Raw genomic sequence first — 25715 nt, 5'->3', positions numbered from 1 at the left:
ACTATTTTACTCTTAATTTATAAATCATTAGTTGTTATAAAAAAATATTGGTTATAAAACACCCTTATATTTATTTAAAATGACATAAAATATAGATATTTTAAAGAATATATAAATAGACTCATCTAATATATATTAATTCTTTATTAAAAAATTAAAAAAATATTTATTTGTTAAAAAAGATTTGATAAAATTAATCTTTTCATTGGAATATTGAGAAAAAAATTCTAGAAATATTATAATAAAAATTCTAACATTTTACTCAAATCAAACTGAAATAAAATAAATATTATACCAATACAAATCACATTAGCAAATAGACAATTCAATGAGTAATATAATTTTATTAATGTAAAAAATTCATAAAGATACCACAATTCTTAGTTTTAATAATTCAAAAGATATCACCCCACAAAATAAATTCTCCAACATATTTTTTCCCCCATGATAATAGAGAATAGCAGGGTTGGAAGGCATATTACATAGGAAGAACACAAAGATCACAAGACTTAGGAATGACATGATGATATAAGAGATGGTGGGGTAAGAAGAAGAGGAGGAAAGAGACAGTGGAGGGTTTTTTTTTTAATGTGGAAAAAAATTATAGCAAATTAGAGGGTTAATTCCCTGATGATTTGTTTTCACGTAATTTTTTTTTTAAAAAATTATGGATTTAAATTCTAAATAAAAATTCCAAACATAAGAATTGATTCGTGCAGACCAGTACTATAGTAGTTATGATAGCCACACCTTTTGTCTTTTCTATGCTCTCAAGTGTTGTGGCAACAAAATGGGAAAAAACGTTTAGTTGATATCTGCTCTCTTAAAATCTGTTAACTTGGTTTTGAGAAACACGTCGCATACAAAATCATAAAGCATGGGTCGAAACCTAGGTTTAAATGCGATGCCCTGATAGGAGCAGTGATTATGAATCCCTAATCACTTTCATTAATGGGAAGCGTGATTATTTAGGATACTATAGCTTATAATAACTAGTAATAAGAATGCTAGCTGTCCTAGGACTAGCTAGGTTATGCAAAATGATGATTGTGGCTCTGGCATATGTTTTATTGCCTGACTTCCTACTGTGGTGAATGCTTGATGCTGGTGTATATAAAGCCATAAAATAGTAGAGATAGGCTGTTGAATGTTTAGGAAATGCTTACCACTTGCTTTTAAGCCTACAAGAACATGTCAATTGAGATGGAAAGAATGGTCTGCTACTTTGATTCTTTGTTAAACTGAAAGCAAACACGTACGGTGGTCTTGGACCAAGGCCAAATCAGTTAGGAACTTGCTGTTTTCTTAGTTTTTTAGCTTCCTGCTAGAGGCCATATATACTACTATCATTCCTTTGCCCCAAGATAACACTTATTAAATGCAGTTCGTATTTATTCTCCAAAAATACGTCATTTCTTTTTTCTGCTATTCTAAAAATGGAAGCTGCCATCATGTGCTCTGTGCTGCAACATATTGCATTTCGTGAGCATCAATGCCCGATGCTAGCATATATTTCAGGATTGTTTTCTTTATAGGTGCTAGATATATAATGCTGCAGGTTGCCGCAGTTCCTGAGGATGTCGGAATTGCTGGTGCTCTTCAGGCCATTGCTCATCACTTGACTGCAAATTAATGACATTTTGGTCAGCATTCAAACCCTTTCTAGCTTTTTAGTTCTAAGCCTTGGATTATTTACAGCCATTTATGCTTCATCTTCCTGCAGGTTGTGGGTGGTGATCTTGTTTCTGTTGTCCCTCCCGGTGCACTTGCAGCCGCTCATATATAGGCACAATGATGCAGTGGTGATGACAATGCTCTGCTCTGCTCCTGTCAGTGGACCTACGGAGTCAGGATCTTGAGGTGGAAAAGATAAAATCAAGAAACCAAGATGCTACAACGTCATTGGGTTGGACCCCTCAAAGCAGTTTTTATTACACATAGCAACAGGTTCGATGTTTTGGATTTTGTGTTATTCAGAGTTCCACTTATCTGCTCATAATGTTCATTCATGCTGGAACTTCTTGCGGGAGCTGAAGTTGAGAAAGATATTCGAATCCAGAAAAGCATTCCTCGTGTAAGGGAGAGCCATCTATGATCCTGATCTTCTTATGAAAAACTTCCAGTCCTTGTTTAGTTTTTGTGCTTACCAGAATAGATTGAAATCCCAGCATGTGCACTTTCATGATCTTCACATGAAAGCGACAGCTCAGATTTAAGCTACCCGGTAGCTGAAAAAAATCAGGGGGTAGGTTTACCTAAAATTTTATTTTTCAAGATATTTTTATTTAAAAATACCTCTAAAACTCTTTAAAAACTCTTCAAACCACCTAATAACTCTAAAAAATAAAAAATAAACAGAATAAAAAAATCCAAACCAAATCCAATCTTATTTTTCAAAAATATTTAGAGAAAAATAATTATCATTGTTGAACTTTTTTTTTGTTAAAAAGAACTTGTTGAAATCAATATTTTTATAAAAAAATATTAAACCAACATCATTTTAATTAAAAAAAATTAAAAATAAATCAAGTCAAGTTTTTGTTGGATCATTTTTGAAAAGAAATTTAAAACTACAATTTAGTCCTTTTAATAAAAACAAAATACAATTAGATCCATGCATAATTACTCTTGATCATTGTTATGTATATATATATGTATATGTATGCGCGTGCGCGCGCTTGTAATGTAACGAGACATTACAATTTAAATGATCATTTACATTATAATTTTTTTAAAAAAAAAACTATTCAAATCATTCTATATATATAATTTAGTCATTATTATATTTACCTTCCATGTTTTTGAAAATTATAGTTTATATTCTAAACTTTATTATACACACAACAATTTACATCCTAAATCATCATATAATTTAATATATTTTACACTCTTTAGAGTAATTTTTCCTTTTTTTAAAAAAAATCACAGCCAAACAAGTGAATGCAATATTGAACCATTGTATTAACAAACATATAAAGATTTAGCTTCATTAATAAATGCACGACCTCACCTAGGGGATATCGTATGAAGAATTTTTTTATATAATACATCAATTAATTAAAATTAAATTGAAAAGATTTAATTAATTTTGGTGCACGAAAGTTGATTGGAATTGATTCGAAAATAATTACCTCAAACGCTGTATAAACTCATCATAAATATCGAAGTATAAGTTTTGAGAATAATAAATGATTGGTATTGCAGGAAAAACAGAGAGAGTAGCTGATATTCGAAAGATTTATTCTTTGGTATAATGTTTACTTTGTTTTTTCTCCTTAGTTGAAATTGATAAGGACGTTACCTTCGGTATGAGCACAATATATTTGACTATTTATACAACAACAAGTCATTAATATCTGCGGGGTTGAAAAGCGCTGCCAAAATAAGCCAAACATAAGTTGACAGCCTCAGAATTTTTCTTCCCCCTGTCATTAGTCACAAACAGATCCCTTGGCTGGCTTTTATATATATATATATATATATATATATCTGCTGTAGAACGCCCCTGCATGAGATGCCATGAGGGTGAGGTTTTTTCAAGAACGAATATCGGCACAGCCTTGACTAAATGATTAAAATACCATCCCTTTTTTATTTATTTTTTAACTAGTAATTTACTAGAGTTGACCCAAGAGACACCTTCTTTTGCCTTGCCGGCATCGATTCCACGCGGCTGACTCCTACACGTGTTGACCAAAGTCATCTTGACACGTCATCTGCTTGGTGCCTTCGTTGCAAGCTACCCGATTAGCTTCGCAAGCTGACGTGGATAGCCTCTCACGAACTCTTGGGAGCAAACCGGGCACCGGACAGCCCTGCACCAAATCATTACAAAGTTCTATAATATAGACACGTGCAAGATGATTTTTTGACTTTGAAGTACCATTGTACCCAAAGTAATGAAAATTTAATAAAATATCTTATAGTTTTGTTGATTTTTTAAGAGAGATATGACCATTGATAGTCTTTCATTAAAAACAATCATCTGAAAATAGCTTTAATATTTTTTTTAGGTTTAGTTTTGTATTTTTAAATCTATTTAGAAATATTTCAAGTTTATAAATGAGTTTATTGATTTGCTAAGGATATTTATTAGATATTTTTATATGAAAATAAACTAAAAATATATATTTTTTATCTAAAAAATTAACCTGATTTAATTATTTTTCAAACACTTTTATGATTGATGACCGGAATTTGAATAAGCAAACAATGTAAAATAAGTATTAAATTGGTCAAAAGGTGCTCGACAATAATATTAGATTACGCTTAATAATTAAAGAGTCCTATATCAATTCCACAATAATAAACATTCTTGATGCGTACTGGTCTTTCATTTTAATGAAATTTTATTGAAATTACTTATAATTTTTTGAGAGAGATATATATAACCATTGATACATGCGGACTAGTCTTTCATTAAAAAATAAAATAAAATAAAAAAACTTCTTAATTTATCTCTACACTGCTCAACTTCTAGTCTCCCATTGACGCCGTTTTTCTCTAGCCTTATTATTTTCTAGTTTGGTACTCACCGTCTATTAAAATAGATTGAAAATTAAATGTGTTAATAAATATAATTTTTTTTACTAATAATAACTAACGATGAAGTCAAGATATTAAAAAATAGATGTAGATTAAAATATTTAATTTCATATGAAAAAGAGCTCCTTAAAATATTTTTATTTAATTATATAAAATTTATTGTTTTTTTGTTAAAAAAATAATAACTAAAATTTCATTAAAACAGAATGATTTGCTAGTGTAATTTCTTGTTTTCTTTTTTTCTTTTCAATGAAGAAATGCAACTCTTATGTTCTATGCTCTTCTTTTAATAATAAAAAAAAACATCAGAAAAAATACAAAATAAATTTGATTGATTTGAAATAATGGTATGAATGGCATTTTTATGACACAATACATGTTTTTTTTAGATAAATTATGATAATTTTAACATGGATGAATTGAAGAAATATATATATATATATAAACAACACCCCGGTTTGCGTGTTCTTATTGGCAACTTTTTGATAATTTCACACGATGCAAAATAACTTGTCGTCTACAGTGATAATAAAAAGGAATAATTTTAATATCAATAAGTTTTATTCAATATATAAATTCCATTTAGGTGGTTTTGAGCCCTTGAATTGTTAGATTGAGAAAGTTTTTTCAGTTTAGTTTTGTGTTTTTAGATCTATTTAAAGGTGTTTTAAGTTAATAAATAAATTTATTGAGATGCTAAAAAAATTTATTAGATATTTTTAAATGAAAATAAATGAATTTTTTAATATATTCTTAATCTCCTAACAAGCCATAAAAATACAAGAAAAATGGTGGGGCTTTTGTGATTAACTCTTGTGTGGTCACGAACTCTACGATGATGATGATGGAAAACTATTGGCCAAAACAATTATAACTAATTCTTTACCAATCGATAATAGTAGAACTGTTTATATTAACTATTAATTATTTTATGTTTATAATATTGATCTCAATGCAATCAAGATTTATCAATTAATTATAAATTATCAAAACTTACACAAAACTATTCAGATTTTAAAACCCAACATTTTAATCTCGTAAATGCTAAATATATTTATCTATAAATAATTTAAATAAAACCATTATAAATTATTAAAAAAATTTATTATTTAATAGTTGAATAATACATCTACGTACGGAGCCTAATTACTTGAAAACCACATAAAGAAGAAATTAGTGTCGATAGACCGAGGATACTTTTGTCATTCTCTCCTTCTTTACAGCTTTAAAGAAGATCTCCGTGCAAAACAAAAGCAACTAACCTTCCTTGGATAGATTGAAGCTTTGAAGCTTCTGCAATATAATTAAATGGATGAAGTAACGTCCCATTGACTAGATCTCCCTTTACTTTTAGTACATAACTAGCTTATTTATCTCCTTCGACATTATCCCAAGAAACAAAACAAAACAAACCAACCATCGATCTCTTTCGGAGGTTTTTTTGTCCACCTTGTATGATCACAAGATTATTGAGTAGACTATTCATATGTTCGGCGCCAGCAAGAATCTTGCCGGCTTCATCTCGAATTAATTAAAGCATTGCTTGGGTTTGAAATTAAAATAATTGAAAGTTTTAAGTGAGTGCTTACTTGGTGGTTTAGTCTTGAAAGCTTCATTATCTTCTATTCTTTCGAAGACCTTAGTTACAAAATCAATGGTTTAACCACAATACTTTCACCGTTCAATTCTAGATCAATTTGACAGTTGAAAAATCTTCTTCCACTGGGTTCTGTTTGGTTCAAGCAGTCTTTTTTTTTTTTTTTAAAGCAGTCTTATTCCCAGGAGTGGTGTCTCCACCGAAGCAATAACGATATAAAGAACAAATAGGAATAAGAGTTCGATCTTTCAAATTTTATGGTCTTTGTTTTAAGTGGCTGTTGGATACGAGAGAGAGAGAGAGAGAGAGAGAAGTTTTAAGAAACCTAAACGATAAATTGAAAACAATAAAATTATGAGAATATATCAAATCTTAATCTAATATTTAAAATCAAATTAAGCTAATTCATCTACCTTTTTTTTCTCCTGAGAACTCGTTACACATCCTTCCTTGCCCGCGCAACGCTTGGGGAAAGGGCAGAGTTCGCTATAAATACATAAGAATTAAATTAGTTCAAAACACATACTCCCCATTTGCTTTTTAGCCAGCTTTCACTAAGCGGACACCATGACTGCCATTCAATATGTTCTTGCCATCTTTATCCTCTTGTTTATCACAGTCTTCCTTCAATTCATCTTCAAGAGGCCCGGCAAGAAACCTGCCGGTTATTGCCCCCCTCCAAGCCCACCCACACTTCCTTTGATCGGCCACCTCCATTTATTAACCCCGGTAGCATACAAAGCATTCCATGCTCTCAACAATAAATATGGCCCTCTCCTCTATCTCCGCTTGGCCACCTATCCTGCTGTTCTTGTCTCATCCGCTCCACTGGCCACAGAAATCTTCAAAGCACTAGATGTCCATTTTACCTCTAGAATAAAATCCCCTTTTGAGGATAATTTACTATTTGGAAGCTCAACAAGCTTTTTCAATGCCCCGTATGGGGATTACTGGAAATTCATGAAGAAAATTTGTACGACAGAATTGTTGGGGACTAGACAGATGAAGAAGTTAAAGAATGTTAGACGCGAAGAAGTTGTGAGGTTCTTGAGTAAAATGTTGGAGATAGGTCAAAAAGATGAGGTTGCAAATGTGAGTGCTGAGGTTTTAACACTAGCAAACAATAGTACTTGCAGGATGATTATGAGTGCTAGGTGTTCAGGGGAAGATAATCAGGCTGAGAAGTGTAGAGGGCTGGTGAGTGAGTCCTTTGATCTGGCTGCAAAGCTTGCTTTATTTAGCGTGTTTGGTCCCTTGAAAAGGATAGGTATATGGTACTTGAGAAAGAAAATTGCCGACGTGCCCAAAAGGTATGATGAATTGTTTGAGAACGTCTTGGTAGAGCACGAGGAGAAAGCGAAGAGAGAAGGTCCTCACATGGAGAATAAAGACTTGATGGATATTCTTTTGGAAGTGTATCATGATAAAAATGCTGAAATAAGGATAACCAGGAAGCAAATGAAGACTTTCTTTCTGGTAAATATTTGCCATCGCTTTCCCTCCTTCATTAGTTAATCTCTCTTTCAAGATGATCAGTACTTTCTTTCATTTAATTATACTTGGAATGAATTGTCAAAATTTAATTAATCTTATTTATTAAACATCCTTTTTAATTTCCGCTTTTTTGTTTCTCTCTCTCTCTCTCCCAGGATCTTTTCACAGGAGGTACCAATACTACATCAGATGCCATACTGTGGATCTTAGCAGAGCTTGTCAACCATCCTGCCGCGTTCAAGAAGCTGAGAGAGGAGATAGATTCAGTTGTTGGGACAGAGAGACTTGTGGATGAAGAAGATATCCCAAACCTGCCTTATTTTCAAGCATGTGTTAAGGAAGCAATGCGACTAAATCCACCGGTGCCTCTATTTGATAGAATATGCGGTGAAAATTGCAAACTTGGAGGATATGATATACCCAAAGGAATCACAATGATAATGAACGCATACTCTATTATGAGGGATCCAAAGATATGGGAAAACCCCAATGATTTTATTCCAGAGAGGTTCTTGACTGAACAGGACAACGCCAAGGGGCAAAACTTACAGGTTCACGTCCCTTTTGGTGGAGGAAGGAGAATGTGCCCTGGGACCAACATGACCTCAAGTTTGATTAATTGTAGTGTTACAGCTATGGTTCAGTGTTTTGATTGGAAAGTTCTCGGTGGAGATGGACCAGATGGATCGAAGGTTAACATGGACTCCAAATCAGGCGTGGTAAAGAGCATGGCTAAACCATTCATGGCCATTCCTGTTCTCCACCGTAACCTATTTTCTGCATAAAACCCAGTCTAAACATTTGTTCTTCTTAAGTTCTAATTCTAAGTATCCACTCTCAATACAAATCACCCTCCTCTATGCCAGGCAGTGGTTCTGTGTTTATCTTCCAAGGTTTTTTAAGTTAGTTAGGACAGGAACCACAGTCGAGATCTGTCCTCTTTACCTTGCTTTATGAGATGTGGTTATGTTTATGAGTGACAATCAGTCCTCATCAAGAATCAAAAGTTGCGATCTCCAGCGCAATCAAGGAGAAAATATCAGAGCCAAATTCAAGCACAAATCAGTGATTGTTATCCATCCAAATCACTGAAAGTTTGGCATACTTGTGTATCAGTTTTTACTCCTTTTTTTTTTCCTTACTATTTATATGTGTACAAATTCCATCTATTATATGTTTCTCAAAAGATTAATAACAATTGTCACTTTTCACCCTTGGCTATTTTCTTTATAATGTTTAGATCTTTTTTCTGAGTTCATGTTACATTTGATGACTAGTTGTTATCTTGGTGGGTGATTTCTGGTTTTTTTCTTGGGTAAGCATAAAAAATGCCTCCATTATCTCAATCTTCTATCAAATAATATTTTATATCAATTTTATCATTAATTTTTTATAAATTTTAAATTAAAAGGTTTTCATCACTTTTTTTTCATTCAAATTATACACTTGGCAAACCATGATTCCTTAAAAACCATTACAATAGAAAATGTTGCTGTTGTCCAGAAACTATTAGATTAGTTAGTATAGAAATTTAAGTTTACGTACAATATTATATATCAGAATAAACTTGTAATTAAAAAAAAAAATACTAGCATCTATATTAGGCAAGTATAAAAACTTGCATAAGTAATTAAAACACAATTTTAACATGAATACTAAGCAAAAAAATATTTGATATTATACTTAAAATTACTTTTAAATAAGGTAAAAACTTTAGCCAATTTGACTCAAATAAATCTCTCCAAAGACTCATCCTAAACTCTAAAGTAGAAGAGAAACAAAGAGAAACCTGAGCTTAAAAACATAAGAAAGTAGGCTAAAAACATAGGAGAATAAGAGTATCAAAAATTCAAGTTTAGAACACTTTTATAATGATTTTGGAATTAAAATTAATATAGAAGAAATTCTGGTAATTATCATAATAAACCCCTCCATTATTAGCCTTAATTACCTGCCATAAAACAATATTAAATCTAATAATTTTAGCTTTAAATATAATTTTTTTGTGCTGGAAAACAGTTCAAGTGGATGGAGAAGAAAACTAATTTGTTCACTCTTCTAGTTCATGTCCTTTATAAACTAATGGTTTTAAAAAAATAAAAAATTTATGGATAAAAGAATTATAAATCAAAATCCAAGCCTATGGATTGGCAGCAAAGAATAATTTTTATATAATTTTAAAAATTAATTTATAACAAACTCAAACTCAGATCAAAAGGCTCAATCATGAGTTAAGTGGGTATAGTTTAAGTTTAAAATTCGTTTTACTTAGATGCTATCTCATCTAAAAATTATGTGCTATTTAGATCAATTATTTTTTGTACTATAAAAAAATTAATTTTTGGACTAATAATTATTCACGGTTCATGAACTTAAAAAAAAAACATTTATTTAAATCTCTCTCTACAATAATTGATCCTTGGCTCTAGAGTACGAGGAAAAACATAGAGGAATCAAAGCTTGAAAACAAAAGAAACTAGGCTGAAAACAGAGTAGAAGAAGAGTGTCAAAAATTCTATAATTTTGTTTCTGAAAAAATCTTTCTTCCTCTTTTTACAATGTATTTTGGAAACAAAACTTATATATAATTAATTCTAATATAATTATCAGAATATATTCCATTTATTATCAGCTTTTATTACCATCATAAATAAATATTAAACATAACAATCTCAGCTTTAAATATGATATTTTTGTGCTGAAAAATTGTTTGACGAAGAAAAAGACTAATTATGAAGATTTTTATTTATGGGTTAGACAAACTAATGAGTTAAAAAACAAATATAGGCTAAAAAATTATAAATATAAATCCAAGTTCAAAAATAAATAAAAATATTTTTTTTGTAACCTAAAAAATTATTTTAAAGTATACTCAAACCTAGAAGCAAACTTGGCCACAAGTCAAGCATGTTTAACTTAAACTCAAAGCCTATTTTATTTAAGTCATACAGCAAGAAAATCTTGTTTTTATTTTTTCATGTGGGATTGAGTTTTTAGGTTTCACAAAAATATATCAATCGTAAAAATTTTTAAATTAATTTTTTATTCATCTATAATTTATTTTAATCATATTAATATTTTTTTGTTAAAATTTAAAAACAAATAAATCTCACTTGTAGTTTCACCTTAAATATATTTATTAACCATGTTTTAAAATAAAATTTCCAACAGTTACATTGGATGCATATCCTCACTCTATTAATTCTAATTTATAAAATTTCTATACATTAAAAGAAAAGGCAACCCACGTATTAAGTACGAATTACATTCAAAAACTTATAAAAAATTATGCATCACATTCACAATAGATTTTCATTGGAAAACAGACAAAGACATGTTACAAGAGAAAAACTTTAAAAAGATCTAAACCAGGAAGGACATGGAGAAAAGACAGGAAGAAAAGAAAAAACAGAGTCAGATTAAGGTTGTAGGGTTTACAAGTGTTGCAAATGCGAAGTGATCGACCTCGACAACATTAAATATAAAGGTCGGGGAAATGATGGGGTGAACAATTAGTAAGCCAAGGATCAATTTTCAGATACAGAGGAGTGCTGAAGACCATCGAAGGAAGATAATATCTTGTTTAATCAACTGTGACTGTGATCCCATGGCGTCATGTTCAAACTTGCTCTCCATCAAATGACATCGGGACTGGTAGTGCTTATGGAACATCAATAAATGAATAAAAAACTGGATATTACAAATACCTTCTCTAGCATGCATATTCTGGATTAAGTGCTAAAGCCTCCCCATAGATCATATCCTTCATTTGCTCTTCTGCCAAGGGTTGTTGCTCAAATTCAAAGGAGAAAGGCTCTAAGCAGACTGGTTCATCTGCTATGTCATGTAATCTTGCAAGGTATGGATGAGCCAATGCTTCTTCAACTGATACAGACAAATCTTGCTTTTAGAAATAAACAGATGGAAGTCTCTTATCTAATGACAATGACATGTGGAGCATAAATTCCTCCAATAATGTTTGTGATCATCAAGCTCAGGGAAGACCAGGTTAAGTTAAACACATGCAAAATGAGGTCAAATGCCCCACCAAGTGAACTCCCAATAATGAGAAAAATTAACATGTTTAGCAAGTGGATTTTACTTGTACCTAATTAACAACATCAACGTAGAAAAAGCTTTCATGACCTTTAACAACATATATGGAGAATATTCATCTCAATGAGAGATTCTTTAAATTGTTAGTCAGTTATGTATTCAGAAGATGATAAAAATGAGGATACCAAACTCACCAGTAATTCTTTTAGTGGGATCGAATGTCAACATTTTATCTATAAGATCAATGGCCAGAGGGTGAACAAGTGGGAAAAGCTCAGCTAATGACCGACGGGGATGCGAGTCGAGTTGCTGGATGTATCTTCTCGCATCCTCATTCCGGACAAAACCAAGATCAGATTCAGTGGGTTTGCCAAGAAGCTGTAGAGAATAAAAATACCATAAAAAAATATTTCACGTGCACTTAACTTGAATAAAAATTGACACTACAAATTAAACCCAGCAGAAAAGCTTATCGAGTTCTGTTGAAACACACACACACACATATATATGACAACATAAAATCAACTAGAACCCTGATTTGTTACAAATAGATGCAAAGCCAGCCAAGATTAACAACCCTGATCATATATCACATTCCAAAAATATTAATAAAGAGTATATATAATGAGAGTCAATCAGTACATATGCAGCAGTAATAATTTCAAACACTTTGGCTGCAGCCGAAGTTAACTCCTTTCCCATTGGAGCAGGACGAAAAAAAAAAACAGTTATGATGTATACTCCAAGCTCTCAACCATAGAAAATAATTATAGATCCTAAACATTATCAAGAGATATTCCACATACAAATTAGTAAAAAACGTGCAAACAATACTTGTTTCTCTTTCATCTTACACACCTCTGTCAATAAGCGCATCTGATGGACATGATCTTTGCCTGGAAAGAGAGGTTTTCTATTCATAAGCTCCATAAAGATGCAACCGACAGACCACACATCAATTGCAGCAGTATAGTCTGAGGAGTTTAGCAATAACTCAGGTGCACGATACCATCTGGTGACAACATACTCTGTCATAAACTCATTCTCTGAAGTTGGCCGAGCTAGACCAAAATCGCATATCTTCAAGTCACAATTTGCATTTAGCAGTAAATTGCTGGGTTTGAGATCTCTATGGATAATATTAGCAGAGTGTATATATTTCAGTCCTCGAAGAATCTGATACAAGAAGTACTGTACAAATAAAGAAACAAAATAGATATGAGTGTAATCAATTAGACTACTGAATTACATTGCAAAGTTCAACGAAAACTAAAAACTGAAATGCATTACCTGACAATGCTCCTCTGACAAACCTTGGTTGGAACGAATAATTTGGTGAAGATCAGTGTCCATGAGTTCCATGGCAATGTAGACATCAGTAAATTCTCTGCGTAGAGGTGGAGGAATGACATCTCTGATACCAATAACCTGTTTTGCATTCAAAAGGTTAGAGCTCACGAAAACTGATTCTAGTACAAGATAACATTTTACATTCCAAATCCAGCAACTGGGCAAGGATAAGCACGTTATTAATAAAATTGGACCTTCAACTTTTGCTACAGGTATGGATAGTGAGAATCCATAATGCAATTTATTTTCTTTTGTTGGGACTAATTAAAATTTTCCTTTCTTTTAAAATTGCCAAAATGTAAGTGATCTTTTGAATTGTTGCACAGACAAATTTACGAAGTTATAAGCAGCAAAATGCATGAAATGTTGGCTGGGAGAGAGATCATTGTAGAAATTGTAGGATATAATCAAGCTTATTAAAATTAGTAGCGGAAGAAAGTCCATCATGATTCCTAAATTTACACAAAAAGGCATTTTTATGTAAGTTTTAACATATTAATTGGCGACTTAGTAATGTGAAAACAACAACAACAATCAGCAGCAGCAGCAGCAGCAATAATAATAATAATAAATTTATATTTCCTTTCTACTATGGTGCTAAATTAAGGAAACAAACAGAAAACAGTAGAAGCAGAGAAGTCAAAGGAAAGAGGCCAGGCACTCACGTTTTCGTGATCCAAATGGCGAAGCAGTTTAATCTCACGAAGGGTGCGCTTGGCGTCCATTTGATTATCAAAAGCGTTGGCTATCTTCTTCACCGCCACCATCTCGTTCGTCTCCGAATTCAACACAGAGCTTTATTAAACAAATAAAATCCTAATTAATTTCAATCAAACTAATTAAAACGAAGACCAAGCACACCGAAACTAATTGATTAACTGGTGGATTAAAAGCACGTACCAGACGATGCCGTAGGCACCACGACCAATCGGAGTGATCGGAGGTCGATATTTCGACGTGATTTCAAAAAGATTACCGAAAATATTGTATTGAATGAATTGGCCGCCATGAGTCGGAATCGCGGGGAAGTCACCATTTCCCTGTGCATAATTCGCCATGTCCTCGGTTTCTTCTCTGTTGTCTGAGTAAACTCTAATATAATTGAGGTGTGAGGAAATAGAGAGTAGAGAGAGAGATTTATATAAGAGAGAGAACAAAGACTTAGAAAGAAATTGACTTTGTGTGATTATTTTAAGGTGCGAAAGCGGTGCAAAGTCTCGGTTGTTGAGTAGATGCGAGGAAGGAGAAAGGAAAACGCGCGAGAGAAAAAACTGACGTGGTGAGGAAAAAGGAATGGACGGCTTGGATTATAGCCGCCTCTTATCCATGGTTGTAGTTTGTTCAACTTTGTCAACGGCCATCTTTCTTGTCTCTCATGATAATAGAAGAAGCTTGCTTTATGGTAGCACCATCAGCATACGCTGCCCAGCTAGCCACCCGCGGGTGAGCAACTGCAGCTGCTATCAGCATATTGGGCTATTTTAGTCATCTGCTTTTATGGAAATGAGAGTCTGTACTTTGTAAATATGTACTGAGTAACTCTATTCTTTTGGTAAGATAATGGTTACCCTTTGATGGTACATATATATATCCATGCCCGGAGAGGATGGGATGGCCGGAGAAGATGTCAATTTTTGATTGCTCCGCTCTACTGTTGTCGTTTTTGGATACTAGTTTGGTTAGATTTTACGTTATTTGGAAATTATTTGCTACTCGTCCGTTCACGCTGAATGTAGTAGACATGTGGCTATTTTAAGCAGAGCTCTTTCAAAAATATTTTTTAAAAAAATTAAAATTATTTTTTTATTTTAAATTAACTTTTTAATGTTTTTAAATTATTTTAATATGTTGCGTGAAAAATAATTTTTATAAAATAAAAATATTATTATTAAAAAAAACAATTTAAAATATAATAACTACATAATCTCAACAACATTTAATTAAATTAATTAAGCATGTTAAATATTGGTTTCCCGGCAACTTGCCGACAGCCCCAGGCAAGTCGTTAATTATTTCCGATTTGACTTGAAAAATCTTCTTCAGGGATTAAACGAGGGAGTACTGCCTGCGAAGAATAGCACATGCAAATCAGTGCATGATTATTTGACTCCATGGAAGTGTGGAACATAAAGAACACCAAGGATTTGTTCTAGCGGTCACTGTTATGTTAGTCCTTGTAGCCACCCGGCTTGTGGCAGCAGCAACACCGCCACCTCAATGTCATTAGTTTTTGCATACATGCCAACTGAAAAAACTGATTTCTTTTCAAATTAAATCAGATTAAAAAACTATTTTTTTCCGAATGGAAAAGGGTATTGAAGGACTTTTGCTTTCATAGAGGTGGTGGTGGAAGGAGGTAAGAAGAATACCTAACTTTTTCAGGATAGGAGGCCGAGAGGATATACTCCGACCCGTTGGAACTCATACTCCAACGGAGACTAGAGGGTATAAAGGTTAAGAGACGTCGACAACGGTGGAGGTGGATGGATATCTATCATCGATTTATTTATTTTTAGATTTTCAACACAAAATCATGAATATCTCCCGGTATTATTGTACTTTTTTTAAAAAATAAAGATAAGTTTGAATTAATTTCCAAATCCATCGTATACTGTCAAATCACTAAGCATTCATTTGAATCATCATAGCCATCATAAACAACACGAGAAATGCTATGAACACTTCATCCCTTTTCTCTCTCTTGCTCGATCGTTTTTTCAAAAAAAAAAAAAAAAAAAAAGGAGTTCTGGTAAATCTCTCGTTTTAGGCATCTTCTTATTTTCCATTAACCTATACAACTATTATCACGTCCATTAAGCCTAATCTATCTGTAAGTTAAGAATCCTCTTAGCCTCACCTGTGCTCGAAAAGAACCCCAGCAAATTTAAAGGTGTTCAGAAATGTATCATTGTTTATTTTTATTTTTTTTGTAATGTATTCATATTTTTTGTTTTTAAAAAATTATTTTTAAAATCAAAAGACATTAAAAAATTAATTTAAAATACAAAAATAAACAATTCCTTGTATGAAAGTTGAAGTTGTTCTCTGATTTTTACCTGAACTAATTAGGATAGTAGTTTTTTAAGGGGTAATTTTAAATTTATTTCCCTGAATAAATTACTTTTAACAACATAAGCACCAAATTAATATTGTTAAACATATTTAATTACACATGAGCCTATTCTATAAATAAAGAGATAGTTATGGTATTCATACACTAATCTCACTTCGTTTTCTTAATCAGATGCATAATTTTTTATTTTGTTATTTGAATATATTAATTTTCTCAAAACTTTCAATCAAATCTTTCAATTAAATACTCTAAAGCAAGCAAGGGTATTCAGAATCATCTTCTTGTATTTACCAGTAAATATAACTATAAAGGATAATTTAACTATTTAGATAAGACTTGTAAAATTAATCGAGATATATATAAATTAATCTGAATATTTATATTAATAAAAATATATATAAAAACTTTTTTTTCCTTTTTAATCACGGTTATATAAATAAGTTAAATAACTATACATGATAAGTTTTACGGTATCATGCCAATCCTGGCCGTCGACTTGAACAAGAACATGAGATAGTTTTACACATCCATAATCCCCACAAGGAGGGCGCCTTCCAAGAAAGCACCGTCGCGCCACTAGCTATCATGGCAATAATGGATGGCCAGCAGCGTCTTAAATAGTAAGATAAAGTCTACAGAGCTATAAACTATAGATAAAAGCTTTCAGACTCATTGACGCCTTTGCCGTCTACATATGTGGTGATGGGCATTGCTTGACATTTCACTTGGTTTATTTTTTTTATATTATTATTAAGAATGAATTGAAAAATAATTTTATGTATATTGTTATATTATGAAAAATTAATTTTTAATTTTTTTAAAATTTATTAAAAAAATGAGATTTAAATCTGATGAATAAAAAAAATTGAAGAATAATAAAATTAAAAAAAATTATTTTCATAAATTATTTTAAATAAAATAAATATATATTAAAAGAATAAAGACCATGACAGGTTAAAAAAGTTAAAAGATGATGAAATTAAAAAAATTATAAATTATTTTAAATAAAATAAATAGTAATCAAGAAAATGAGAACCAGATCTAATAGATAATAAAAATTAATTAAAAAACAAATATCAATCAAGAAAATAAAGAATGAAATTGAAAAAAAAAATAAAAATAAAATATATAAAAATTAAATTATAAAGAACCAAATTTGATATAATCAGTAAATAATAAAATATTTTTGAATTTTTTTAATTTTCAGATAGTATTTTTTATTCCAAATAAAATAAAATACTTTTGTGAAAATAAAATAAAATTTTTCTTTGACTATTTCATTGATTAGGAAATAAATACGTAGAAATTTTAGAAATAATTTAGAAAAACCACTCCCTATCTAACAAACCACCATAATATTGAATTTGTTAATTTCGGAGCAACGGGTCAATATTAGCAGATACGTAGTACAGCACATAACACGCTTATCATGTTTACATTGGTCGTTTGACTTGAAAAAATCCTTCATCTTTCTGCGATCAAACAAAGCAACGAACACGCGTCAATTACTCGCCAGGAGTAGATTTACTGGTTCTTCATTCCATCACGTGTGGAAAATGCTTTTGCGTGAGCACTGAGCAGTCACCGTTTCTTACATGTAAGCTGTCACTTCAAGACGTGGCGGCACTGTTGCTGCCACCCGGGTGGCGACGGCGCTTTTTCTGATAAGGTTTTGACTGTGACTTAACTTTTATTTTAGTAATTATTTTTTAAAGTATTTTTTATTTAAAATATATTAAAATAATATTTTTTTATTTTTTAAATTTTATTTTTTATATTAATACATTAAAATAATCTAAAAAAAATAAAAAAACAAACTAGTTATAGAAATAGCCACGACTAGTATATATATCCCATTATAATGGGAATGAATATTAATTTTTACCCTTCACCTAGACTTTAGAGTTTTTTATCTTTTAATAACACATGATAAAAAAAAAAATTAGCTAGCTAGCATAAAAAAAAAAAAACAGCACTAAGTAATTGTGCTATTAAACCAATTAAACTACTAGCTAGATGGCTTAATTTTTTTTTCTATTATTAATATAGATGTTTGAATCAATTTATGTGTATCTTAACTAATCTTAAGGGTTCTGAAGTTAATAATCATGAAATTTTCTGGTAGTTCTAAGAGAATTCAAACTCGTAATAATTGAGAAGCAAACTTAATATCTGATCAGTTGAATTACCTCCTCGTAGTTAATCACTAAACCTTTTAAACTTCATAGTTTGTACCAATTTTGATACTGATGAATATTTTCATTTGAATCAATTTTAACACAAATGAAGTTCCATTTAATGGCTGTGCTACACTGCTACTGGAGTAGCAGGAGAAACTTAAAAATTGTGAAGGTTGCATTACATCCAGTTATTTTATTTTTGAAGGTCTCCACACCCAGTAACACAACTTTTATAATCTATTTTTGTATTTTTAAAAGTTGAGTTATTACTAGCAGCACAACTCTTTTGATTTATTTTTTTTAAGTTGTGCTACTGGAGTAATGCTTATTATTTAAAAATTTTCTTGGCTGTACTAGCTTGCTAATTATTTTTGCTAGTTGCTAGTTGTGCTGTTTTCAGGAAATTAAAAAAAAAAAAAAGAACTCTAAGATCCATAGGGGTCTCTCAATTTCAACTTAAAATTTTGATTTGTTTCAATCAGCCCTTGTGATTTTTACTATTAAAGTTAAGATTTCCCCATTTCCATTATTGATAGTAACAAAACATTTGTGTAAATTTGTGGAGTAATAGTTGGACCGTGGACGACTGTCTTGCTGGAATGAGAAGGATGCAATCCCTAGTTCCCTTCTAAAAAGTTCTGTACTGGTTCCGGGAAAGGAACGGCGGCAGCATTCCATGCAGCACCGTTGCCTCCTAGTCATGAGAGATTATTGCACGAGACCCGCATAAATCATGTCCAATCCACTATAAAATGAGTGTGGAAAAACGTGTGGATTCAAGATCAATCACGCTCATGAAATAGTTTCTCCATTAGCATTGCCATTATAGATGGCTAGCAACGTGTTAAACAAGTGACATGGAAAATCGTACAGAGCTATAAACTAGATAATGCACACACCTTCCATTGGCACTCGAGAAGCTTATCTCAAGGATTCATCACGTGTACACATTATCATGTAACAAACCATTTTTTAATGGTAAAAATAACAAAATAATTGCCAAAGATGCAAACCACACGAGCCTCTTTTGTAGCTGGAATTTTTATTTTTTTTAATAATAAAAAAAGACTCAAGATAGAGCGGCAAGCAAAACTAAAGAGGAGACCTCGAACTCTAGTAAAGAAACAAAAAGGCCATCTGTAAAGTTGCATTATATGGTGTACGGAATCCTCTGGAGACTTGACACAACTTCGAAAATAAGCAGCAAGCTAAGAGGCAAGGCCACTCTACTTGAAAGAATCAAAGAAGCTAACAGTGTCGTTGAGTGCCTGGATGAAATAATCAACATCTTCTTTAGTGTTGTAAAAATAGAGGCTGGCACGTGCACTTGCATTGATTCCTAAATACCGATGGAGAGGTTGAGCACAGTGGTGACCCGATCTGATAGCTACTCCATGCTGAGGGCAAGTGTGTTAGTTTCCATCAAGATAATCTCCTCATCAATGAACAGTCACAAAACCTCTCAAATTATATATAGCATTTATGGCTTTAGAATCTTCTACAGCTCATTGTAAACAGACAAAGGTCCAATAAAATCTTTAAAGAATGCAAACTAGACAGGTTTACTAGTAATGAAGACCTCATTTGTGCTCATACCTGTTGGTCAAGAAAAGTTGCAAGATCCGTGGGGTGAATATTCTTCACATTGAAAGAACAAAGCGCAGCACGATTGACTCCTTTGGAAGGTTTTGGGCCATAGATACGTATGTTAGGAACAGTAGAGAGGTTTTCATATAGATAATTAGCCAACTCCATCTGCCTCGAAAAACAAGAAGAAGAGGTAAACAGACAAGATATAAGAATAGATATTACCCATCATTTCAGACTGAATAGTATTATTATAATTGTTTGTGTATTAATGTAATGGATTAATTAAACTGGCCTTTGTTTTGTTTTGTTTTACTTTCCTTGAATTTAATGCTGTTTGTTTAATGCTGCTTTGTGTTCAAATCCGCATCTGTTGGTAAAATCAACATGGTTAATAATATTGGTAGCATTTTGTTTGATGACCATTGGGTTTCGATAACTCACCTCATACTCGTGAATCTTTTGCATGCCAATTCCTTGCAAATAATCGATTGCTGCTCCTAATCCAATTGCTTCTCCAATTGCTGGTGTTCCAGCCTCAAATCTAATCCGTAAAAAAGAGTGAATTCGAAACTAGATCATTAATATGAAACAAAATCTAACAATAAGTACCTTAATAAAATTTCGTTTTAATCAGATGTTCAGGCAAGAATGACAGCAAGTGAGAAGAAAGGAGCAAATTTGCACCACATTCTTTAGCCCCTTGCAATGATTTATGAGATCCAATTGTTCAACAAGTAAACAACTTAACCAACCTTGATGGAGGTTCTGCATATGTGGAATGATCCAAAAATACATCAGAGATCATTTCTCCGCCACCTATGAAAAGCAAAACAAAACATTAAGACAAGCTTGAAAGTATCATTTCATACAACTTTTTCCGTAGGCCTATGGACGTAAACAACTCTAGGTTCTAAAAGTAACTTACCCAAAAATGGAGGCATGGTAGACAAGATGTCACTTTTACCATATAAAAATCCAACGCCTGTAGGCCCACACATCTGGAGCATGGTTATCTCTTTAACTTTATATACATGCCTAAAGCTTATATTTCATTGTACAAGGCAATAACCTAACCTTGTGTGAAGAGGCAACAAGAAAATCAGCATCAAGGTCCCGGACATCGACCGGCATGTGCGGAACACTTTGACAAGCATCTACAAGAACTTTTGCCTCAACAGCATGTGCCCAATGGACTATGTCTTCGATAGGAAGAGAAGAAGCTACAGAAAAAAAAAATATGGACTATGTTATTAGCTATTTCTTCTTCGTAATGATTCTCGGAGAGTGATTCATAAGGTAAACATAATATTGTGGCTTGTTCAAGTCTTAAAAAGACCTGCAAAGGCATGGACAATAGTGATATGGAAAACATAATGTGTTGCAAACAGCTAACAGAAAATGCAATTAACATCAGACAAGTATATTTTCTTACTTGAATTAAGTTGACATGTAAAATCCTTATTACAGTAATAATGTGTCATTAGTGCATAAAAGCAAACATCAATATGATAAATCAACAAGTATAATGACAGTGTGTGAGGTTTTCCAAGCTAAATATGATAAATATATAAGTCAATCAAGGACAATAAAGTTTATATCAACAAGGCGGCCAAGATCTACGACCATTCATTATGAAAAATGTTGTCAAATTTTATATGATAAAGGATAATGATACTTTTCTCACTTGCACATTCTGCAAGAATGTAAACATATACTATGAAACTACTAGAAAGTGAGGAGAAAGAGAAGGGAAGCAAAGAAGGAAGATGCCTGCTGGAACGTTGGAGATGAGGAGGGAAGGAGGAGAGGGGTGAGCTTATACAATAATGCAGGGTAAAACTTAATGCCCCCTGAACTATCCACCATTTTGATTGAAACCCTTTTCTTTGTTTAGATTTTAAAACATGAACCATAGCACGTTTGTTTTGGAACACCTCAATCCATCTTCAGACCAGGAACTTCACCATTCTAGCCACCAAAAGACCCCCAAAAATTCCTTTCAACCTCATAAATAACATTCCAATATCAAAAACCATTTTCAAGCTCAAATCAGACACAAGAATTTAAGTTTAAATTTTTAGATCCAAATTTCAAACCTTAAAACACCCAAATCTGGTGGTAGCAGGGTCCAAGATTAGTATGGATGACTTGCGGCGATGAGACATTTCATTCAGTGGCAGTATCACTGCAAGTTTTGGCCAAAGCCTAACAGAGGGTTTCCCAATCCAAACACCCCATAATTCATGTATTAAAGTCAAAACAAATATAAATGTGTGTGTGGGTGGGTGGGGGTCAATCAAAATAGGTGAAAGTTTAAGGAGGGTCTATGCATTCTAGCCCAATATTGCATATGAAATACACACTAGCTGGTTGTCAAACTGTGTAAAAACAGAAGCAATCCCATTATATATTTCATAGCATTTTAAACAAGTGTTTGAAATCACATCAGCAGCTAATCAAAATCACGTTGTGGCATAAAAGCTCAGTTCGGTATATAGCTAAAAGACTACTGTGTTAAGCAAAACTTCACCAATATCCTTCAAAGATTTTACTAGAAGTAACCATTCCTCTTGTTCATGATGGTCCATATGGATATTACATCTTGGTCAAATTGGACTACTGAATAGGCAAAAGAGAATTTCATATCATGCACTAAAAGTTAGAAAAACCAATTCCTATTTGTTCATGAGCAAAATCACTCACAATTTCAAACACGGTCTATGAGAATGCAGATACTGAGGCGGACAAACATACCGAGTGTATTTGATATATGGTGCACCACAACAAGTTTTGTCTTGCTAGAAATCATTTCTTTCAACTGAAGTACATCCGGAACTTCATCCTCATTTAAATTAACAAACTTCAAAACAGCTCCGGTCTTCTGAGCCACAAATTGCCATGGAACAATCGCACTATGGTGTTCCGCAATGGTCAATAAAACCTAAACACACACACAATACTATGTAAGTGCCTAATTGGACGCCTCGTTAGAATTGAAGAGAGCATAACTGAACGCAAAAAATTGAACAACAGGAAACTGCTAGAAAGAAGCGCCCACCTCATCTCCTGATTTTAAATTTGCAAACCCCCAAGTATAAGCAACCAAATTAATAGCTTCAGTGGCATTTCTGGTAAATACAATCTCCCTAGATTCTTCTGCGTTTATAAATGCTGCAATTTTCTCCCTCGCCTGTTCATATTTTTCTGTTGCCTTTGCACTACAATTCCCCAAATTTGTTTTTTTTTTTTATAAGTACACATTTTCAATTAAAATCACCAAAAAACACCAAAATTTGGAGAGAGAGAAAATGACAAAATTTAATTTTTTTGGGTACCTTAAGTAATGAATTCCTCGATGAACATTGGAATTGTAAGATTCGTAATAATCTTGCAGGGCTTTTAACACTGAAATTGGTTTCTGTGAAGTAGCTGCGTTGTCCAAGTAAACAAGATTTGACCCGTTATTTATCTTCTGCAAACACACACGGAATGATAAAATCAGAATTGCGAATCGTTTTTGATAAACAAGAACCATAAAATAACACGGGGTTGTTATGAGTTACCTGGTGGAGGATGGGGAAGTCGGGTCGGGTTAACTGACCGAGTGAAACGGAGTTGGAAGCCGGGCCCGCTTCTCTGAGAGTAGTACCCGATGCTGATACGGGAAGTGAGGAAGAGGAGGAGGAGAATTTGCGGAGAAGAGGTGGGCTTCGAATGGTGGAGGTGTTAGGGTTGAGGAATTTGAAAGAAGGGAATTTTAACGCCATACCGTCCATTTATGATTTTCTATTAGTGGCGGCAGAAATTGCTAAAAACATACAGAGGAGGTGAGAGAGTTGCCGTTCGAACGGTTGTTTTTGCCTTGTGGCCCCTCCTCTTATGTGGGCAGGGGGCCGGTTTGGACTTTGGAGCGCTACTCTTATCCGGTGTCTCGAGGTATGCTAAAACTTAGGAGGAGGAGCCTTGAGACTTGTTTGCAGTTGATAGCATACTGAACATGATAAAATATTAAAAACTCTATTTTATTTTTAATCTTATCAAATGTATAGCTTCATTATGGGGCCTAACTTTCTTTCTTTTTTCAATACATTGACATACAAATTCAACAAAATATTTTTCGCCTTGTATTTTTTTCACTTCCTCGAATTTAAGATAAAAAACAAAAGATATATATGTATAGTTATAAAACGTAAATCCCAAAAGACTAATTTTTAATAATCTGAAAATATTAAAAAGTATTAACTTAAAATAAAAGATAAAAATAAAAATAAATTAATTTTTTTAAAAATATTTTTAAAACACAAAAACAAACAGAAAATGTTATGGTCAGTGAGGTTTAAGAAATTGGTTAAACAAAATACAAAATAAAAAAACATATATGAAATGGTGACAGTCTGGATTAAACAAATCAAGAAATTTGAATTAATAGTTTTTATATTGATATTTTTGGCAACGAAAATATCAGGAGCATTTGACACGTGAAATGGGATCAGACATGAAAAACTACGGTTCCGTGAAGCAAGCAAGGCATCTAGTCTCATGGATCACTTAGTTATAACTGGTAGGTAGTTGATTATTATTCTGCACCGTGCTCGAACTAATTATCGGTAAAAACTAATAATAGTTTGACTGAAAAAATATTTTAAAAAAATATATAATTATTTATTTGAATGAAATTAAATAAATAAAAAAAAAAAGATGTAGTCAACATATAAAGGGCAGGCGCCAGGGCTTAGGTGCCCAGTGCCTCTGATTCACACGCTAAATCTACCTATGTTTTTTTATTTATATTGGAGGGCAAATGATACGTAATTTATCTTTTAATTTTGTTTTCTTTTAAATACAATCGACACGTTGTCTTCTGGCTAAAAATTTGCCAATTGAAGGGTCGTTAAAAAGTTGTGGTAGATGTTTTTTATATTTAAAAATTATTTTTTTATTAAAAACATTTAAAAAAACATAGATAAACTAATTCATGGCTTTAAACAACTAAAAAATATTTTAAAAACCAAAAATCAACTTAAATTTAAAAACCTTCTTGGGTCTAGATCTACTCCCTCGTAACGTTTTAGCGGAACTCCTTTATTGAGTGAACTTGTTGATACCAATACCAATTTTAGCGGAACTCCTTTTTATCGAGTGTTAATCAATTTTCTCTTTCTTTTTCATTAAGATCTAGTAACTTTCTCTTTCTCTTCTCCCCAGCATAAGAACTTTAAAATTAAGTTGTGTATCAAAAATATTTTTTAAAGATAATGTATTCAATGGAAGATAAAAATAGAGGATCAAAGTGAACTTCTTGCAATAATTTTCAAAGAGCTACCTAATTTCTCCGTATTTTTCAGATTGGTTCTCTATCTTTAAACCCCGATCTTATATAACAAATTATAAATAATTGACCACTAATTCTGCCTCACAAGGATCAAATCAAGGAAAAAATAAATTTGATGATCAAAATGAAAAAAAACTCACTGCTGGTAAACTATAAGATGGTGAAAAGTATTTTTAGCTACAGTGGAAACACCACACAACTTAGTTTCTTTTACTAGTTACATGACCCGCGCGATGCCGCGGGTCAATTTGTTTGCATAAAAAATATTAAAAAAGCTAAAACCTAAAAAGTGTTAGGTTTTTTTGCAAAGCTATACCTAAGAGTCTCGAGTTTGACTGCAACACCTGATCCTAACGTAATATTTATAATAATATTAAACTTCTATGATCCAAGTTTAAGTAGGTCTGGCTGCAATACCAAATCCAATAGTTTTGGACGTGGGTCTGGTTGCAAAGTTATGTTATAAAAGTGTGATAATTAAATAAATTGATTAAAAAA

The 25715-nt window shown here is 32.3% G+C and overlaps 3 protein-coding genes across 4 annotated transcripts; 1 reads left to right on the top strand and 2 right to left on the bottom strand.

Annotated features, from left to right (window-relative positions):
- The first annotated feature begins 6493 nt into the window (after positions 1-6493).
- Positions 6494-8834, top strand: LOC133680678 (cytochrome P450 705A22-like). The gene is made up of 2 exons (XM_062103713.1): positions 6494-7618; positions 7792-8834. Exons 1-2 carry the CDS (start codon positions 6710-6712, stop codon positions 8419-8421), a joined length of 1539 nt encoding a protein of 512 aa, XP_061959697.1. The 5' UTR covers positions 6494-6709; the 3' UTR covers positions 8422-8834.
- Positions 8835-10934: 2100 nt separating this feature from the next.
- LOC133680571 (mitogen-activated protein kinase 3-like) lies at positions 10935-14417 on the bottom strand. The gene is made up of 6 exons (XM_062103583.1): positions 13943-14417; positions 13708-13837; positions 12983-13120; positions 12551-12883; positions 11887-12070; positions 10935-11521 (listed from the first exon to the last, which is right to left on the bottom strand). The coding sequence occupies exons 1-6, from the start codon at positions 14098-14100 to the stop codon at positions 11349-11351; spliced, it is 1116 nt and encodes a 371-aa protein (XP_061959567.1). The 5' UTR covers positions 14101-14417; the 3' UTR covers positions 10935-11348.
- A 4756-nt stretch (positions 14418-19173) lies between these two features.
- Positions 19174-23879, bottom strand: LOC133680609 (cysteine desulfurase 1, chloroplastic). Of its 2 annotated transcripts, none has more exons than XM_062103637.1 (10): positions 23449-23879; positions 23221-23357; positions 22944-23103; positions 22640-22826; positions 20960-21105; positions 20811-20883; positions 20638-20701; positions 20327-20426; positions 19892-20050; positions 19174-19682 (listed from the first exon to the last, which is right to left on the bottom strand). In XM_062103637.1, the coding sequence occupies exons 1-10, from the start codon at positions 23659-23661 to the stop codon at positions 19635-19637; spliced, it is 1287 nt and encodes a 428-aa protein (XP_061959621.1). In that variant the 5' UTR covers positions 23662-23879; the 3' UTR covers positions 19174-19634. The 2 variants fall into 2 exon arrangements, with proteins under 2 accessions (XP_061959621.1, XP_061959620.1); XM_062103636.1 differs by having other exon boundaries at positions 19174-19692; positions 23449-23878.
- Positions 23880-25715: the final 1836 nt, after the last annotated feature.

Source organism: Populus nigra, chromosome 19 (genome assembly GCF_951802175.1).
Source record: "Populus nigra chromosome 19, ddPopNigr1.1, whole genome shotgun sequence".
Lineage (NCBI taxonomy): Eukaryota > Viridiplantae > Streptophyta > Magnoliopsida > Malpighiales > Salicaceae > Populus > Populus nigra.
This window is presented reverse-complemented; position numbering and strand designations above follow the sequence as displayed.

Excerpts from the sequence above, each read along its gene's own strand:
- LOC133680678 (XM_062103713.1), top strand. The coding sequence starts at position 6,710 with ATGACTGCCATTCAATATGTTCTTGCCATCTTTATCCTCTTGTTTATC. Across the intron at positions 7,619-7,791 it reads AAATGAAGACTTTCTTTCTG|GATCTTTTCACAGGAGGTAC; the intron begins GTAAATATTTGC and ends TCTCTCTCCCAG.
- LOC133680571 (XM_062103583.1), bottom strand. The coding sequence starts at position 14,100 with ATGGCGAATTATGCACAGGGAAATGGTGACTTCCCCGCGATTCCGACT. Across the intron at positions 13,121-13,707 it reads GCCATTTGGATCACGAAAAC|GTTATTGGTATCAGAGATGT; the intron begins GTGAGTGCCTGG and ends AATGCAAAACAG. Across the intron at positions 12,071-12,550 it reads AGATGCGCTTATTGACAGAG|CTTCTTGGCAAACCCACTGA; the intron begins GTGTGTAAGATG and ends TATTCTCTACAG.
- LOC133680609 (XM_062103636.1), bottom strand. The coding sequence starts at position 23,661 with ATGGACGGTATGGCGTTAAAATTCCCTTCTTTCAAATTCCTCAACCCT. Across the intron at positions 23,358-23,448 it reads ACTTCCCCATCCTCCACCAG|AAGATAAATAACGGGTCAAA; the intron begins GTAACTCATAAC and ends GTGTGTTTGCAG. Across the intron at positions 20,884-20,959 it reads TTGTTGCCTCTTCACACAAG|ATGTGTGGGCCTACAGGCGT; the intron begins GTTAGGTTATTG and ends ACCATGCTCCAG.